General features: G+C 44.8%; 2 protein-coding genes across 3 annotated transcripts; one reads left to right on the plus strand and one right to left on the minus strand.

Moving 5' to 3' along the window:
* Positions 1 to 2,130: 2,130 nt before the first annotated feature.
* LOC134459063 (uncharacterized) lies at positions 2,131 to 3,744 on the plus strand. The gene is made up of 3 exons (XM_063211402.1): positions 2,131 to 2,206; positions 2,469 to 2,565; positions 2,689 to 3,744. Exons 1-3 carry the CDS (start codon positions 2,204 to 2,206, stop codon positions 3,639 to 3,641), a joined length of 1,053 nt encoding a protein of 350 aa, XP_063067472.1. The 5' UTR covers positions 2,131 to 2,203; the 3' UTR covers positions 3,642 to 3,744.
* A 112-nt stretch (positions 3,745 to 3,856) lies between these two features.
* Positions 3,857 to 5,759, minus strand: LOC134459062 (uncharacterized). 2 transcript variants are annotated; one of them, XM_063211400.1, is made up of 3 exons: positions 5,230 to 5,759; positions 4,283 to 5,107; positions 3,857 to 4,138 (listed from the first exon to the last, which is right to left on the minus strand). In XM_063211400.1, exons 1-3 carry the CDS (start codon positions 5,708 to 5,710, stop codon positions 3,921 to 3,923), a joined length of 1,524 nt encoding a protein of 507 aa, XP_063067470.1. In that variant the 5' UTR covers positions 5,711 to 5,759; the 3' UTR covers positions 3,857 to 3,920. The 2 variants fall into 2 exon arrangements, with proteins under 2 accessions (XP_063067470.1, XP_063067471.1); XM_063211401.1 differs by having other exon boundaries at positions 4,036 to 5,107.
* Positions 5,760 to 19,680: the final 13,921 nt, after the last annotated feature.

Raw genomic sequence — 19,680 nt, forward strand, 5'->3', positions numbered from 1 at the left:
TCCGTTAAATTCTGGCAAAGCAGTAAATGATTATCGTCCACCAGACATCATACATACTGTGCATAGTACATGCAGCTCTTGTTATGTCATAAACATACAATATTCTATAGGGACTTTAAACGAAGCCTTGTGAATGAATATTTTAAAGTGAAACACATAAAAGAAAAAATGCATAAAAAGACTCATTCCATGCATTTCCACAGAGATAAGCTGCAACCATGTGCACCAAATGCGAAAAGATTGAGTGTTTCTCAACAGGGGTGTCGGGGCACCCTGGGGTACCGCGGAAACGTGGCTGATAAATAAATTGTGTAATATAATACATATTTGTCTAAATTGATAAGTTAATGTTAGTCAGTGGAATCTTTCATCTGCCATTTACGCACAATAAAGTAAGTATAGGTCTCCCCAGTCAGCTGCAACTTCGAACGTAGGTCGTGTGACGTCTCCAAATGTGTTACTTTTGTAAGCTTGTGTGGTATCGGATGCGATGCCATGTTACGGCTTATTGGTAAAAAAAGGTTGAGAGACACTGCTTGAGGGCATTGGTCATGATTCATCACCATTGCCATAGAGCTTGCCATGAGGATGTCTTATGACCAATTAAGAAAAAGACAATAGTATTCAAACTGACACTCTGTGTTGACGGCTGACGGAAGGCGTGTGATAAAATGGGAGTTGTCTTTTTGTGTGTTACATTCATACACACAATCTGATTGGATGACAGATAAACTGCAACCATTAAAGTTGAAAAAAATAAAAATAAACAATACCTCAAAAGTGCATTGGGGGTGTCATTTGTAGGCAAAAGTCACTCTTGCTTTTGCAGTTTCACTTCGTTTTCCAGAAGTCTTTTAAAAAAATGAAACACATCCATCTGACAGAGGCCAGGTACAGGACAAGAACCTAGCAGGCTATCTCAATGACAAAGAGGAAATTTGCAAACTGAAACTGCGACGGAAGGTTTAAGCACACAGTGGGTGCATTCCAATAAGCTATTTTCACGCTTGTTACGTAGCAACTTCCTCATTGGCCGATTGTGCATTCCAACTTCCGGTGAACTGTCATACTGTCGTTTCTGTGTATACGGAGGTAAACAATGTTCGCCTATTCAAGTTTTTTGGGAAATCTGCCAAGGTTGTCTTTTGCAGACGTTCATCGTCTGGTGAACCGTCACTCGACAACACCCCGCTCCAAACTGGACAAGGGATACAGCTTGTTTTTTGAGAAATTCATTCACGACTATGAAGGTAAGCGGTTAAGCTTATGCTAACGTCAGTTTGTGGCGTTACCTCAGATAGATGTTCGTATGGGTTATTGGTATTTGGCCAAACCAACAAAGCAAGATCGTTGTTTATTTTAAACAAGGATGAATTAGTTAATTTCGCTTGTATTGTGATAAAAAAAACGTTTTAAAGTCAGCTCGATTGTTGGGTAGAATGTAAACGAGGAGGGGAGTCAGCTTCAACCAGTTGCTACGTAGCGTTGTCGCTCCGGTTTTGTAACCTTCTGGGTAGACTACTGTACCATTCCTCAGTCACGTTATGTTATGAGAGAATTGCAATATAATAATAGTTCAGCGAGAATGCCTGTTTGAAAACTGACTCCCCCTCTGTGTTATGTGGTCCTGCTCCCAAGGTCTATGTGGGTTTTAACTCGTCCTAGTACATACATTCAACATCATAAACCAATAACAGAGTGTATGAATTAATCTTTTTGATTCATTAATTAATTTCCCATTTTGCTATTTACTTTTTTTGCTTACCAGTTTCCAACGTCATTGACAGGGAGGTTGCTGTCAGGTCTAGGTGTTACAGGTCAATGAGGAAGCGAGAACAGCCCCATTATTTGCAGGTTATTTTAGGCAGTTAAGGAGTCTGAATAATAAGTGTTTAATATCCTGTTTGTTAAACATGTAAACAGTGTAAGAGGTTAACTACTTTACGGCAGTTCCAGATTTCTAAAGATGTTTTTATATTTGTATTGCTCATCCTTACATTTCTTTATTATTTGGTGCATTTTTTGTCTTATTTTAGTTTAACCTTGTCTGTCGGATTACTGCTGTGTATTTTATGTAGATTGTTTTCCAAGCTGAAGCTCCAGAACTAAATCCTGGTTTGCACTTCTGTCTCTGCAGGTGACAGCTGTACCACCACCTGTGCCCTACACAAGCTCCCTTCAAGCATGGCATCGGCCTAGGACCATGGTAATGTTTTAGATGTGTTGAGCTGTACCACATAGAGAAGAATGTCAGTCTTTTTGCCAGCCAGATGACTTATATGCCACTTTTTGCTTTGCTAACAATGTTCCCTAAGAAATATGACCAGGCACTGTTGACAAATCGAAGCACCCGCACACACATTATTAAAAAACAGACTGGAGATACCTAGCACAAATCTGTTATTTTAACTAACAAAGACTGTATTTTAACAAATTAACTGGATACGGCTGCTTCTTATCTTTCTCAGGGGATCCATGCAGAACCGGTTCAGGACTTGGTAGTCAGGAAGCCAAAGCCATCCACCAGGAGCGTGTGCAAATCAACACTCTATCAAGCATACACTGGTAATGTGTACTACTGTAACTAATATGACACTGTTGACACTTGACATCATATTTGAAAACCAAAAGTAGTTGTAAGACGTGTCAATAATTTAACATTTCGCCTTTTATATTTATCTGTTTCAGGACCCCTGCCTGATCCCAACATGCTGGCTATTGGGGAGAAGCTCACAAACATCAGGCCGCAACCACTGATCTCGTCTGTGCTGCACGGCCTATCGCAGCTGTCGATGGTAGACTCCAAGTTCGGACCTGTGCCACGAGGATCCCCCCTGTCATACCAGTGTCCTCCTGTGGTCAAATGTGGGGATTACATCCAGCACCCAGAGGCACCAGCATTCCCGAATCTGCCCTTAGAGGACTCAACATTTCCCACCCAAATTCCACAATTTGAAAAAAACTCAATCCAAATTTTGCATTTCGACACTTTAACTGTTACATATAATATGGCAAGTGACATAGAGAAGCAGACAAGAGAACAGTCTGAGTGCCCACTATGGCAAGCTCTACGAAAGCCGAGAGTAACAGCAAGTAGATTTTATGAGGTTAGCCACGTCAGAGGGGTGTCCTCTGGTGAGTCCCTGGCATTGAGAATACTTAAGGGCACTCGCCAGACTCCTGCCATGAAGAGGGGGCTGGAGCGGGAGCCACAGGTGCTGGAGCACTATGCACAGGTGTGCAATGTCAATGTGGGTCGCTGTGGGTTAGTCATTCACCCTCAAGCTCCTCACCTGGGGGCTAGCCCTGATGCAAGGGTATATGACCCAAATGAAATTCCATGTTTTGGCCTTGCTGAGGTGAAATGCCCAGCCATTTCAAACATCACACAGGCAGGACATGTAAAAATTACTAATGGGAAGGCGAAACTTAAAAGAAACCACAAGTACTACTGGCAGGTTCAAGGCCAACTTGCAGTAACTGGCTTGAGTTGGTGCGATTTCATTACGGATACAGAGGAGGACTTAACCATTGAAAGAGTGTGGAGGGATGATGAATTGATTGGAGAGATGAAGGAGAAGGTTGACGTGTACTTTTTTGGTACATTCATGAATGTTTATCTTTTGCCCAAAGAAGTGTAATTAACCAAATGATTATTGAAAGAATTCATGAATAAATGAAGTGCACGACTAAAGGTTTCCATGATTTCCTCGTTCGAGTACGCAAGTATATCCTAACATTACACATCTATTTTAACATTACATATTACAGATTGCAGTTTACAAGTTATTCTGTTTTTATTCAAGGTAATATCTCACAAAGTAATTTTAGGGGTGGTGGTGGTGGTGGTGTGTGTGTGTGTGGGGGGGTATTCAACAGGAATGTAACAGTTTATTATATTACAAAGTTAAAGGCGTTGCCTATTCAACAGGAATGTAATGTTTTAACTCAAGTGGTCCCTGGAACAAGGACATCAAACAGCAAACGGTCCACAGCTGGTTAACTGTCCCAGACAAGGTCAAAGGGATGGTGTCTTGCCAGATCTGGTATTCCTTCACTCTGCGTATTGCCCTTTCCACAAGGATTCGAAGCCGGGCAATTGCTTGTGTTTTTAGAGCATCTTCTTCTGTAAACTGATCTGTAATTAGAGGTGGGAAATTAGTTCTACTGTGCTAATTCAGTGAGGGAGAGACATATAGGGGAAGCCAAAGCACATATAGATTACATTTTTGTTCACAGTTTTAATCTGAGATGTTCATTGTGACATTTCATGCTTACTTACCAGTCATCTTGAAGGGAGGTATGATAAGTGTTGCCCCACGGTCACTCAGCAGCTTCTCAATGGTGAATCCCTTGTCTGCCATGCAGCCATCCCCTGGTTCGAGTAGATCAAGTAGACCACTTTTTTCTGTTATCTTTCGGTCAGAGATGGAGCCAGTGAAAAGACTCGAAACAAAAGTCACAGCACTGCATGGGGCAACCCCAATTAAGCCCTTGAAAGTTGTTGTGTTCTTGTAAGGAGAGAACAGCTCTGACTGAAGAGTTAGTGATGATGGAGACTGGCATCGCACCTCAGTGCAGTCGATGATCACTCTGACATTTGGACAGTACTGCACAAATTTGGTAGGCATGGTGTTTCTGATTTGCCGTTTACTCATCCAGATGGGAAGGGATCCAAGGATTAGGTAGAGGTAGTTGGCCCACGTGATGACAGCCCTGGAGACAGTGGACATACTGACCTCAAACAGGTCGGCCAACACCTTCTCTGGCAGGCCAGCGGCAATTCGGCAGCAGAAAAGAAAAAACTCATCTATAAGGGGCAGTCTGCGCGATGGACTCGGAGAAAGGGGCTCAGATGATTGTGCCTTTTTTTGCGCCTTCGACCAATAGACAAGTCTGGTGGCAGATGGTTTGATGGCCTCCCAGAAGTCACAAAAAACATCCCTTGACGTGAACCGTGTATAAAATCGTATGTCCTTATCGGAAATGCAAAATCTATTAAATCGCAATTGGGCCAGCTCTGCTTTCAGTAGTGACATTGCTTTCTTCATGCCCGCGATTTCCTGCTCTAGTTGCTGTATGCGTTCAGCAGCAGCATCCAGCGCACCTGTATGACACAAAAGAAAGTAGGCCTATATAAGGTTCTGATATTAAAAACTGCTTGAATGTTAATTGCTACCATCGGGAGGTAAAGCAACATTTTTAGAGTGAAAAATGTCATAGGCCTACCTGGTGTTGGTGCAGTTCCGTAGCCATGTTCACGGACCACCAACGCTGATAATTCCTCCATGGCAACCCATAGCTGTGTTTGCTCCGAGGGGAGGTCCGGCGAAATCTCACGGTCTACCATCCGTTTATTGACCCGTTTATAAACGGACTCCCTGGTTGGCAATCCCCAGTTGTTCCACTCAAAGCGGGAGGGCACAGAATTTACTTTTAGGCGACGACCAGGCGCAAAATTATCCAGCGCTAGCAGCCCACTATCACTGCCTGTAATGTAGTCTGACTCGTGGAAATGCCGGCTACAAACGTAGGTGCTTCCCTGTTTTATTTTAAAGGTTTCCCCTTCGTCTCGCTTAATAGCAGTGATCCACATCTTTCGTACAACTTGGTCTGTCGGGAATCCGTGAAACCTCAAGTATGGTTGGCGTTGTTTATTAGATGAACACAGAGGAACCGAGCAGTGACATCTTGCCTTTGTTTGCGCCATTGTTATTGTAGATCAGCTGCCGGAAGTTGGAATGCACAATAACGTTAAGTCCCGCCCACTAATCCCGGAAGCGTGAAACTAGCTTATATGCAGACTTCTGTCCTCCCTTGCTCACTTGCTTGCTTGTGACCTCATGATGATGTCAATGACGACAGAAAATGAATTCAATTGGCTCGTTCAAAAAATCGAGAATCCCCAGAAAGCCGACCTAAAACATCGGGAAAGTGGGAGTGAACATTTGGTGACGCAATGTCAGATCGATAATTATCGAGGTTGATCTCTGGCGGAAGTATAGAAGAACGAGTTCCCGAGCTTGTGTTTTGTGTGACGACACACGCATCATCAACATGGCGCCCATGCATGCAACTGACATGTAAACAGTATCATAAATGCTAAAATATCATCTTGTAATCACTATCAACAACACCAGTCAATGTCATTCAACTGCAGATGCACATATGTCAGTAATGCTGGTCTGGTTGTTTAATTTAGCTTACTTCAGCTAAAATTATATGTCGTGGGTGTGGAGGCTCAAGGTGAGGTGAAAAAAAGAAAAGAGAACCAAAACAAAACACGCATGAATCCCGATTGTTCCGGGATCAGTGGCGTTCATGCGCCAAACTCAAGAACTCGATTGTCATGTGAGCAGTGTCGTCAGCTGTCTCGAGAGGTCCCGAGCTGGTGAAGGCAACATAAATCTTGCAAAATCCCAATGCTAATGTCATTTCCTCATTTGCAATTGGGATGGTGAAAAACAGTCCTCCAAAAGTTGTTGTGGCTTGGCTGACAGCTGGGAAACGTTATTGTTTCCTCCACGGAGGAGGGGCCAGGAGGCGGGGCGAGGCTACAAGCACGGGACGGGAGTGTGCATATTGGAATGCACCCAGTGTTTCCTTCAACCCACCAGGGTCTCCTTTGGGCATGGCATCTCACTTTATTTCCCCCACCTTACCTGTGATATCCCATGTGATCATTATAACAGCAGCACTTTACGTTAGTATAAAGGGGGGAAATGACATTGTCTTTGCGGTGCAGTAAAGTTCAGCCATGCCCTGAAGCTGTGCTTGTTTCTCTGAGGTCAATTAAAGGAAAATTGTCTCATGAAATTATAATATTTTGCTGAGAATAGTGTTTCCATTCCTAAATGCATAATAAGCGCAATTGTCTGAAATCTGGTGATATCAGACCTTTAGGCCTATCACCTGGTGAGCAGACGGAACGTCTTCTGATTGGCTGAGCAGGCGTCCTTTATTCTCCAGTAGCAGGACACCTATGATGTCATGCGGGCGTCCAAGTTGCTTCTTTTCTAACTATCTGGCGAAGTTCCGTTACTAATTCTATCGCATATGGTTGTCTAGTCAAGACCGCGTCGTTAGTTCTATCGCATCTGGTTGTCTAGTCAAGACCCCGTTCTTAATTCTATCGCATCTGGTTGTCAAGTCAAAAATCCAGTCGTCAATTCTATCGCATTTGGTTGTCAAGTCACCCCAACGTTCTGCGCGCGTCCTTATATGCCTCCGATAGAGCGCGTCTCACTAGATTAGGAAGTGGTGCCCATAGCAACGTACCAAGCGCAGTGGTTAATCTACTTTCTCACGAAGCCATAGATCAACATATTAATAAATTAATACTTAAATGCTGGTAACCGGGTGATAAGCGAAATAGCGAGGTGTCCCGATATCAAGGGAAAATGGACTTGGCGAAGCGGACGGCCCTTCGGCTGCGCCGTTGGGCTGTTAGAACACTCCGCCTCATCCATTATTTCCCTTGATATCGGGACACCTCGTCGGCCGCTATTCCATACATGACACATCCAGTGGTGTAGTCTACGTAGAACGCAGGTATGCACAGTATACTCACCCTCATCAGGGATTTCAGTATCCACCTAAAATTGATTGATCCATTATTTAGAATAGCACAAATATATACAGTATACCCACCTCATAAAATACTCACATATACAGTAAACCCACCTCAAAAATGCTCAAATATACAGTATACCCACTTCAAAAAAATGCTCAAATACCCACCTCAAAAAATGCTCAAATATACAGTATACCCACCTCATAATATGCTCAAATATACAGTATACCCACCACAAAAAAGTAGACTACACAATCGATTATTTTCCCAGAGTGTAGTTTTAAAAGCTTGAATGACTTTAAACAGCAAAAGGAGGATTCGACACAAACATAAAGGTATGGCAGAAAAAAGGGGAAAAAATGGAAGCGCTGCATGGATCCAGATCTTTTGACACGGGTGCTCTAACAGTAAGTGGGTAAAGTAGACATCAAAAAAATAAAGAGCAGGAAACTGTGGCACTCCGGATTCTTATTTTTTACGTTCTTTTGAAAAGTAAAAAATAAGAAGCAGGTGTGCCACAGTTTCCTGCTCTTTATTTTTTGATAAAGGTATGGCACACATGACATTCAGTGTTGTCAGATTGGGCTGTTTCCCGCCCAATTGGGCTGCTTAGGATGGCTGTGTGTGGGTAAAAATGGCATTTCGCAGAAAAACCCGCCCAATTTTTCCATAGACATCAATAGAATTGGGCGGGATTTTGTGCTTCTAGGTGGGTTTTGAGCATTTTTTGGGCTGGAAATCATCAGCCTCATCTGGTAACCCTGGTGACATTGGCACCAGCATCCTTGATAGAAAACAATAGAGTTCTATAAGGTCAAGACAGTGAAGAGCCTACAAGCGACATGTGACTGACTGTAGGGCCGACTGATGGACCGTCGAACTGCCCGACACAATGACATGCGGTGCACATGACCAAAAAAATGGAATCGTTAGAAAAAAATGGAGAACAATGTTATGTTCTTAGCGAGACAATATCACTGTGTCCATGGTTTATAGTCTGTGCTGATCTTGCCAAGGTAAGATCTTGTTTTTTCCAGTCATCTTTTCTGAGGTATTTCATCTTTCTGAATCTTTTCTGACACGTAACACTGCCTTTACAATTCCTTTATGTCTTGACAGTATTCAGTAAAACCTTTCAAGTTATGAATTTCACGCTGGCTATAGGGTTAGTAAGAAAAGTGCCGGTGCTCTGCGTGGAGCAGGCACAAACTGCGTTAAAATTAGACCCATACTGTAAGTGCTTTTCTCCACATGTGCCCCACTTAGCTGGTTTCCGGCCACTCAGCTAAACGTCTTTCTGGTAGAGCGGGCTGCCTGCGTTTAATCTCTGGTCTTATGTGGCACATGTGTGAGCGTATGCTTGTGCACGTTCTGTAAGTGTAAAGTGTTGGCAGAGTTGGGATGTTGGCGTGTGTGTATGTGTGTGTGTGTGTGTGTGTGTGTGTGTGTGTGTGTGTATGAGTCTATGTGTGTGTTTGTGTGTGAGTGGTGAGGAGTGCGTAGGTGTGTGTGTGTGTGGAGGGATGTGCAGTACGTAGTAGCCATTAACTGAAGTGCCTAGCTTATTTATGAAACCGCAATATAGGACCTGTATCACTCCTCACCGGCTCACCCGCTTTGAAGATGTGCACTTTACTGACTGATTACCCAGATAGAAACACCTCTTACACGATGCAGATTCACTTAATGAATTACCTCACGTCAGCCAGCCCCATTTCCAGCCATTTGCGATGAGTGCGTGTATTCTGCTAGTATAGACCGCTAACAGTGCCTCAGAGAGAGTAGAGAGAGAGAGGTTCCATTGGCCCATTGTTTCTGGGTTCTATTATTGCAAGGGGGAGGGGGGGTGTTCTGTCGAGATATGTTGCCTCGTCGAGATGAGCGACCGGTAGCCTTACTCGATAGTGGTGTTCTATCGATTTGCGCTGCCTCATCTAAATGAGCGACCTTGATTTTCCGTGGAAGAAGATGTTTCAATCGGCCATGGTCCACGTAGGACTGTTTTAATAACAATTACTTTATTTATTTCATGGACAGGGGTGTGCAATCGTTCGTGCGGAGTTCAATAAGAACGTGCGGCTGCTGACCACTAAAAAAAAAACGTGAGCCTCTCGTTTGAGCAAGTTAAGAAACGTGCCATATGAAAGAGACTGAGCTGAGTTTGCGCAAATACAGGACTGGAGAAAGTGTTTGGGATCAGGGCCTGGCTACGGGTTGTTTAATGCAGCCATTTGCTGTTGGTTTGGTTTCAATGCGACGTGGGCCAACATTGTCATAATATGAAATTAGCCTTTGTGCTATGGGGATAAACAAGCATGGTTTATAGATTCCCAGATAGCAGATAGCGTATTGTGGCTTTGTTTTGGCAGATGTCTGTCAATTTATGGGCAACACCTCTTTTAATGACCGGAATCATATTTTCAAAACATCCCCACCGCAAAAGCATTTCTTATTATTGTACCAAACCAGCCTTAGGCTACTTAACCCATACGAGAGTAGGCTATGCAATTTTCGAACCAGTAGTCTACTGCCGCGGTCGCACAATTCGATGGGCAATCACCGACGAAAACGGCCGCGAGGGTGTGCGCATGCTCAGTAGCGAAAAGGATCACATCTCGATGGGTCGCTCACATAGACAGGACAGGGGAAATCTGCCTTTAGGCAGACCCAGAGCCATACAGGAGGGAGAGTTACGCGATTGGAGGACCAGGAATTAAATGGCAGCCCCGCCTTTCAGCGAGATTAGGTTGTTCCTAAAGCGGCTGTCTTTCCATAGACTCAACATAGAACCACCACATTAACAGCCAAAAATAAGGACTAACGAACTATACTGCGGGGTAATCACCACAAATATGTAAACCATCAACTGTCTCGGTGGTGATAATCACAACAGTTTTACCATCTGTGATGTTTATCTGAAGTTATTACTACGAACAGCAAGTCTTGTCATATTCCCTGCATTGCATCGCATTGCATTTGCTGTGTGCTACGCCCACTACTAGGAACTAACATTCGCAACGCTGAGCAGTACTGAGAAGCTAAAACAGCTAATTTTGCTAATGAGGAAGTCGGCCTTAGCACACAGCGGAGATTGCCCGACTCTCCCCTCTGTATGGCTCTGGGCAGACCTAGGCAGACCTAAGGACTGTTCTATTCAATGCTAGGAGCAGCCCCGCCGACAGGGGGGGACAAAAGGGCTTTTTGTCCCGGGCCCTGTGATAGGGGGGCCCAGAACTGGGCCCTCATTAAGTTTGTGATTAATGGTTCTAATTTCAAAATAAGATGTTTTTTCAGAGACTGAGATTGCGCTATATTTACATTAAATAAATGATGCAGATTTGCCTTTCCTGCCCTTAAAAAGGATCAAGAACCCCCACCTCCCCCACCCCCAGTGCACAAATGGTTTGGTCGGTCATTACGAGAAAGAAAAAAACGGCTTCAACTTAACGCGGCTCGTGCCAATTTGCCAAGGTGTCTGAAGAAGCAGTCGTTCAAACTAGGAGGGCAGAAAATGAAGGATAGGAGAAAAATAGACGAAGACACCAGAAGCCCCAGGATTTCAGTAAAAAGTTCTTCAGATGATGCAGGTACTAACAATAGCAGAGAACTCTAACAAAGCAAAAGTTTCCCTTCATAAACAGACACGCCCTGCACTGCAACATTCATGTTTAAAACATGATCAGTCACACAGTCGCATTATTTTATAACCACAGCTTAGTAAAATTGTTTTTCAAATCTGACCATCTGTGACCTTAGCTAGGAATATGTACATTAGCCCCAATCGTAACATGATGAGAAGTTGCGTCGCGCGCAAGGAGAGGGCAAGGGAGAACTTTTAAAACTGCGCTATTATGCAACGCTATTTCGCTTAGCGCGTATAAATCCCGCTTAGCGGAAATGCTAACACTTAATCAACCTGTTAACTTTGTGGGGAGAAACAGTGTACATCCGTTTTGCATATACATTTCTGCAACTTGACTTGTTCCTGTGTTTGGCTATTCCTGGTGTGGGAAGACTGACGTCTTGGTGTGCTGCTTACTTGTTCACTGTCATCACGCGTCACGTTGAAGTCAGTTTAGCAAACTAGAGCTGATTCAGTCAGGCATGTTTTGATGTGCAAGCCCTCAAATTGCTAAAGTAAATTACACGTACACTTGTGTTATTAATGATGTGAATCCTATTTATTTTGTTTCATTTCTAAATAAATGTTAGCAAAAATGCAAGGATAATTGGATGGATAGATCATTTACTATGGAATTATTGATTTGTGAGGCTACTTTGATACCAATGTAGTCTGGCCACCTGGTCTCTCTTGGAAAAAATGCTCGTTTGGTGGTTGTTTTTTTGTTTTTTTTTGTGACTGGGGTGGGGGGGGGGGGGGGGGGTGAAGGAGGAAGGGGGGCCCATTGAAATTTTTTTGTCCCGGGCCCAGCCAAACCTGTCAGCGGCCCTGGCTAGGAGTATTATGACACGCCCCTTTAGGCAGACCGGAACCTGGTCATGTTAGGTGCCCATAGCAACCTATTACATTGACATATCTCTATATACTTAAAGAATCTCTGGTAGCCTCTTACTGCAGATAGGGTCGCCGGCGGGCCTATTCACTATTTGCTGAAAATACTCAACTTCACCGTAACAATATTGCTATGACAGTACTGAGAGCCTTAAGTAACAGATTAAGACATAGCCATTACAATTTTGGTGACAGTAAGGTTATAATGTAGGCTCTGGGCTAAGGAGTTAATACTGTATACACCAGTCCTGTCTTTTGTTGAAGTGCAGGTCTACAGCATATGCACAGAATGAATGAAGTGCTGGATCAAAAATACCCAATTCATTAGCTTCCATATGCTTAAGTTTCAAGGGCCAGGAAGGTCAACTTCTTCCAGAAAGAAGTGCATCTACAAATTAACTTCATTGCAAACCAGAAGAAAAAAAAAGATTATAACGAAGATGAGGAATGACGGGGGTGATGATGATGATGATGATGATGAGCGTGATGATGGGGATGAGAGTGATGATGATGATGATGATGATGATGCCGGCTGCTTTTTCTTCACCCACGGCCTTGAACTCCTAATGCTGGTATGCAAATGAGGTGGATTATGCAAATGTATCTAAATTTGACAGCAAGTGAAGCAGGAAACAATTACAGCTGCGCACGGAATGCAGCACAAGGAGGAATCACGGAGCCCCATGCACACACACAGGACACACACACACACACACACACACACACACACACACACACACACACACACACACACACACACACACACACACACACACACACACACACACACACACACACACACACACACACACACGCCATACACCCTCAGGGATGTGCTTCTCTTTGTCCCTTTTCTGTGACACCACACTCAGGAAAGAGATAGAGAGAGGGAGAGAGAGAGAGAGTGAGAAAGGGAGGTAAAGAAAGGGGGAGAGAGAACGTGTGTTTGACTCTTTCTCTCCTCTCTCTCGCTGTCTCGCATTGCCTTGCTCTCCTCTTTTCAACGGTTGTTATTTTTCAACATGCCTTTAAATTCTTTGTTTTTCTTTTTCAGCCACTCTCCTTTCTCCCTCATTCCCTTCCCTCTTTTTTCAGTGGGATTAATTTCTTTCTTCTTCCGTCTCTCTCTCTCTTTCTTTATTTTTTAATGCGAAGACATAGGCCTTGTTGGGAATTTTAATGTTGTTTGTGTTGCGTTAATAATGCAATCGTTTGACACTCGCGTAATACCTAATAAAGAGATGATCCTCTTGAAGCCTGTTTTTCTCCTGTTTTCCCCTTTAACCCTCCTCTCTCTCTCCTCCCTCTCTCTCTCTCTCCTTCTCCCCTCTAACCCTCCTCCCTCTCTCTTTCTCCTTCTATTCTCTCTCTCACTCCCCTTCTATTCTCTCTCTCTCTCCTTCTCCTTTTACCCTCCCCTCTATCCCCCTTTAACCCTCCTCCGTCTCCCTTTCTCCTTCTCCCCTCCTCTCTATCCCCCTCTATCCTCTCTCTCTCTCTCTCCTCCTCCTTTTACCTTCCCCTCTATATCCCCTTTTCTCTCGTTCTCTCTTTCTCCTTCTCCCCCTCTATCCCCTTCTATCATCTCTCTCTCTCTCTCTCCTCCTCCTTTTACCTTCCCCTCTATCCCCTTCTATTCTCTCGTTCTCTCCTTCTCCTTCTCCCCTCCTCTCCATCGCCTTCTATCCTCTCTCTCTTTCCTTCTCCCCTCCTGCCCTCCTCTCTCTCTCTATCCCCTTCTATTCTCTCTCTCTCTCCCCTTCTATTCTCTCTCTCTCCTCCTTTTACCCTCCCCTCTATCCCCCTCTAACCCTCCTCCCTCTCTTGTTCTCTCCTTCTCCCCTCCTGCCTTCCCCTCCATTGCCTTCTATCCTCTCCCTCTCTCTTTCTCCTTCTCCCCTCCTCTCTATTCCCTTCCATCCTCTCATTCTCTCCTTCTCTCCTCCCATCACAAACCTCTTTTTTTCCCTTCTCTTCCTCTCTCTGTCTCCCCTCTATACACCCCCCATATCTACTCCCTCCCTTCTTTCCAACTCCAGCTCCAGAGCACTCAGAATTCCTCCTCTTTCTCTCGAACCCTTCTCTCCCTCTGTCCTTGTCCCCTCCACCACCCCCCACATACTTCCCATTCCTCTCTCCTTCTCTCCTCCACACTAACCCCCATCTCTAACACCCTCTACTTCCTCTCTTTCCTCCATCCTCCTCCACCGCCTCACTTCATTCCCCCTCTCCCTCTCTCTTTCCTCTATCCTCCTCCACCGCCTCACTTCCTCATTCCCCCTCTCCCTCTCTCCTTCCCTCCTCCACTCTAACCCCCCTCTACTCCCTTCTTTCCTCCATCCTCCTCCACCGCCTCACTTCATTCCCCCTCTCCCTCTCTCCTTCTCTCCCCGTCTCTACCCCCTCTACTTCCTCTCTTTCCTCTATCCTCCTCCACCGCCTCACTTCATTCCCCCTCTCCCTATCTCTTTCTCTCCCCGTCTATAACCCCTCTCCTCCCTTCTTTCCTCCATCCTCCTTCACCGCCTCCATTTCCTCCCTGCTCCCCACCTCATCTCTTCTCCCCAACTTCATTCCCCGTCTCCCTCTCTCCCTCTCTCCTCCACACTAGCACACATCTCTACCCCCTCTACTCTCTTCTTTTCCCCCTCACCCTCACCCTCTTCCCCCTCTTCCCCGTCCTCCATTCCACTCCAGCACCAGAGCGCCCAGTTTGATATTCAACTCCCATCGACTCCTCAGCACGCCTGATTGGCTCTGCAGCAGTGGTCGATGGCGGAGCTGAGATGAGCTGCCGAGGCCCCCCCTCAGGCGGCGCTGGCAGGGGGTCCACAGTGCCGCTCGCTTGATTGCAGATAGTGTAAGTGTGATGAAATGTTTAAGTGCTTGGAGGGTAGAGGAGTGTAACTAACTTACACCCCCCCCTGCTTATTGACTGTCAAAGATGCCTTTCAACAGCCGTTCTACCTATTTCTATAGGCTGCACCCCCTGTGGTGAGAACGATTTCCCCCCTTATGGACAATAAAGGCTATCTATCTATCTATCTATCTATCTATCTATCTATCTATCTATCTATCTATCTATCTATCTATCTATCTATCTATCTATCTATCTATCTATCTAACTAGGCAAGATATAGAGATGGGGGCCTAAACGGGGGCCTGGTGTTTTACATGGCGGAGCTCAGTGGTTGGCCCCCCCTCCAGAGGGTATTTATTGGTGGGGCCCTAGGCCAGTGGGCTATGGGCTGGGGGCCACTGGTGGGCCCTGAAGGTATTCCAAGTGGGCCTTGAAATAATTTTCCAATAATAATAATCATATTTTGGTGTGTGTGGCTGTTGATTTATTTGAGTTTTATTCTTAATTGAGTCCCCGAACATTTTTGACAATTTCGAGTGGGCCCCAAGTTGAAAAAGGCTGGGAACCCCTGCCCTAGGCAATTGCCTATAGTCTGTTTGTTGGTCAAACAGACCCTGAAACCTCTGCTTTCTTCTCTGACAGCCCCTCCCTGCAGTGTGAGCTCATCTTTGATCCTACTCTTCTAGGCCAATGATTTTGTTTTTTCGAAGTAGCTAAGTAGAGAGATGCGTCTCGTAAAATCAGAGAAATGATTGCATCAGGTGTGTGTGTGTGTGTGTGTGTGTGTGTGTGTGTGTGTGTGTGTGTGTGTGTGTGTGTGTGTGTGTGTGTGTGTGTGTGTGTGTGTGTGTGTGTGTGTGTGTGTGTGTGTGTGCTATTGTGGACCATAAAAATGTTGGAACTTTGAAATAAAGTTATTTATCATTTTAAAACAGCAGTCAGTTATATGTAATCAGTGTAGAAAGCACACTTTAATATTACATCAGTAAGGAATGGAAGAGACACAGACTATTGTGTTGCTGGAAGTATGTACAGTATGTTCTAAGTTTACTTACACTCCAACAAGAGGGTTTTGTCTCAACCTTTTTTGCAGAGCCTTTATTGTGACCAAAATTGTAATGATCAAGTCTAATATGTTCAGCAGCAGCAATATTTGTTGTTATAATGTGGAGTTTTTTTTTCTGCAGGTAGTAGTGAGTTTACTCACTGGCAAGTGCACCAATACACTGTCACTCTGTCAGTACCTGCTTGTTTGGAATTTAACTTAGCGTATGTCAACATTCAGTCTGCCTCGAAATCCATTCCATGAAATCCAGCCTTGAAAACTCATTTTAAATGACCACACAACCATCAAACTTGACAAGTATAAGTTATCAATTATTTTTCTAAGTATTAGAACTCTCAGCATCGCTATCGTAGTACCCTGTCAAAACCCTGCCATGGCTAAAGAAAAATGTTAAAAATGGCAAAAGAGGTCTGTGCTCTCCTATAGTTATGGCATTATTGCTATTACCTTACCATAGAGTAGCTGTGTGTGTGTGTGTGTGTGTGTGTGTGTGTGTGTGTGTGTGTGTGTGTGTGTGTGTGTGTGTGTGTGTGTGTGTGTGTGTGTGTGTGTGTGTGTGTGTGTGTGTGTGTGCGTGTGTGTGTGTGTGTGCGTGTGTGTGTGTGCGTGTGCGTGTGCGTGCATGTGCTTGCATGCCTGTGTGCAAGTGTGTAAGCAAAGCACTGCTGGTTGATTGCTGTTCCTAAATGAGATTACAGTTTAAAGAGAGGAGTCTGTTTCACCCTGGCATGAAATGATGTAACTAACGTCCCCTTAAATGACTCCCCCAATCTCCCTGATTGTCGCCAACCCCCCAAACCCCCCAAAGCCCCCCGTCGCTGCTGTCATCTTTGATCCAGGCCTGTTGAGCCTCCAGGCAGTCGTCTGCCAGCCTAGCCCAGCCTGGAGCGATGGAGACCTGGCATAGGTAGGTGGCCACTGACACTGGCACAGCTCGTCGTCCCTTCAGCTATGTGCAGCTGGCACAAGCAGACAGTAAGCGCATACGACTTTGATGCGAGCGTCGACGTTGCGCAAGGCACGTCAGCGAGAACTTGTCACGATGTGGGTGTTATTAAATACAGCGCATTTGCAGTCGGCCACAAATATGAACGAGACGATGAGCTCGCACCGGTTTGCTCTACTAACACACCACGTGTGAGGAGTGGGGGGACAGGCAGTGAGGAGGAGCTGAAGAGGGGACCTGCGCAAACTTGTGTAGAGGTGTGAGACAAGACCCATATACACACGTGAGTGAGTTGTTGACCAACCAGTTCATGGGCGCGTGACCTCGGAGGCAGTCCGTCGACGAGCGTTGAAGGGGATAAGCAACTGCAGAGGTTGCAAGATCTGACTGCAGCCGCATTCATCCCGCGATAGTTTTACACCATGTGACATGTCACCTCGTCAACGCAACGTCGACGAAATTTCGAAGTTTGACAGGAAATCTAACCGTCATGCAGCATTTCAATCCAGGGTGCATTGCTGTCTAAATGCGCATATATGCGTTGATGTCATGTCGAATGCACTTAATGCCACTCAGTTGTATGGTGCCACACAGGTGTTGTGTGTGGTAGCAGAGGGGGAAATTAGACTTAAATTAAACTTAAATTTATACTTGCTCTGTATACGTATTTCCTGTGCACTTTGTATCTTCTAGCGATGTTGACTATGATTATGTCCTCTTTTGAAAATCACTTTGGTTATAAAGCGTCTGCCAAATGCAATGTAATGTAACTTAAAAACAAGGACAGAGGAGCCGACAGGGAGGGACAGTTGTCTTGGCACAGGGAGAGAGGTGGCCCAGATTTGAGTCCTCATTGCATAGTAGCCTATATGTTGGTTTTTTTTGGGGGGCGTTCATATGACTTTGCCCTGGGCCGGTCAAAGCTGTCAGCGCGGCCCTGATCAAAACGTTGACAACGGGGCTCTACTTTTGCGGCCATGTTGTATCTGAAAATGCGCTGAAAACTGAGGAAGAAATGATACACACACAAGACTGCACCAAAATCACGTACTATATTAACCCGTTTTGACCGGGAGACACATCTGTGTGGTTTTACCTTTCATACCGACTGCCGCATCTATTTACCATTAATGACAGGAGTGACGTTCATGTTGTATGTTAAGTCCTTTTCAGATCGGAATACAAGAGGGTTTTGTTGTATGAACGGAATGGCTGTAATGACATCCAGTTCCAGATTCCGAAAGTCACTTGACAAATTCTGTAGTTGTGGCATTTTCGTCCTTTCCAGGAAGGCACTTGGGCATACTAATGCTCTCTTAAATTACCATGAAAACTGACTCTGGACACTTGACTTTTTTTTGGAGCCCGGGGCGAAACTTCCGGCCTTTGTAGTTGGTTTAAAAGCTAGCATGCCTCTGTGGCTCTGTGTCAGCCTGGAGGTCAGAAAGTCGTTAGCTATGTAATGTGTTGAGATGGGCTGAGGGTCAGAAAGTAGTTAGCTAATGTGTTGAGATGGGCTGAGGGTCAGAAAGTAGTTAGCTATGTGTAACACCAGGTTCAAACACCAGTAAAGTTGTTGACAAGTTGTTGATAATAATAAATAGCAAAAAACAAAAGCAAAAAAACAAAAAAGAAACAAAACTACAACAAGGAAAGGATGTTAAATCTTGATCATTAGACCTGTGTTTTTCAAGAATTTGCATATGTGGTTAAACTCCACATGCCCTGTACTTAACTGTAGTACTTTCTGAAAGTTAAAAGACACTTTTTCCCTCTGTAAGTTATCAATTAGTTGTTGTCTTTCGAGAGACCCAACACCACCAACTTCCTGTTTATATAGGGAGCCATCTTGTCAAGCTGGGCACTTCCTGTCTCTCAGCGCCACAGCTCCCCCTCTGTCCTGGCCCAGTCATCGCACCCACTCACAACATCGTCCATTCCGTTACATATGTAATGTGTTGAGATGGGCTGAGGGTCAGAAAGTAGTTAGCTATGTAATGTGTTGAGATGTGGGCTGGGGATCAGAAAGTAGTTAGCTATGTAATGTGTTGAGATGGGCTGAGGGTCAGAAAGTCGTTAGCTATGTAATGTGTTGAGATGGGCTGAGGGTCAGAAAGTAGTTAGCTAATGTGTTGAGATGGGCTGAGGCTCCTGGGGTTATAGGTCAGTGGTTCTTAACCTGTGGTGCAGGCACCCCCTGGGGGTGTGCCAGAGATTTCAGGGGGTGCACGGAATTGAGTTTGTGTTGAGATTGTGACCAAAACTCAGCCCGTGAACATTACAATTAGTCCAAATCAAAACCAAACTAGTGCATGTTTTGGTCCCCATGTAAAGTCATTATGATATTGTGTAGTCTTAAGCAAGAATCATTGCAATTAATCACTTAAAATCATTTTTAGTACCTATACAAGTGTAGAAGTTTGGGTTGGGGGTGCACGGCTTGTCTTTGGCACAGGTAAGGGGGTGCATTAAGAAAACAAGGTTAAGAACCTGTTATAGGTTATTCTCTGACCACCATTGGCAACATTTCAACTCAGAAAACAGACAGAAACACAGACATGCATGCAGGTACGCGCGCGCGCACGCACACACACACACACACACACACACACACACACACACACACACACACACACACACACACACACACACACACACACACACACACACACACACACACACACACAAACGTGCGAGCACACGCATATATTCACACACAGGC

Source organism: Engraulis encrasicolus, chromosome 11 (genome assembly GCF_034702125.1).
Source record: "Engraulis encrasicolus isolate BLACKSEA-1 chromosome 11, IST_EnEncr_1.0, whole genome shotgun sequence".
Lineage (NCBI taxonomy): Eukaryota > Metazoa > Chordata > Actinopteri > Clupeiformes > Engraulidae > Engraulis > Engraulis encrasicolus.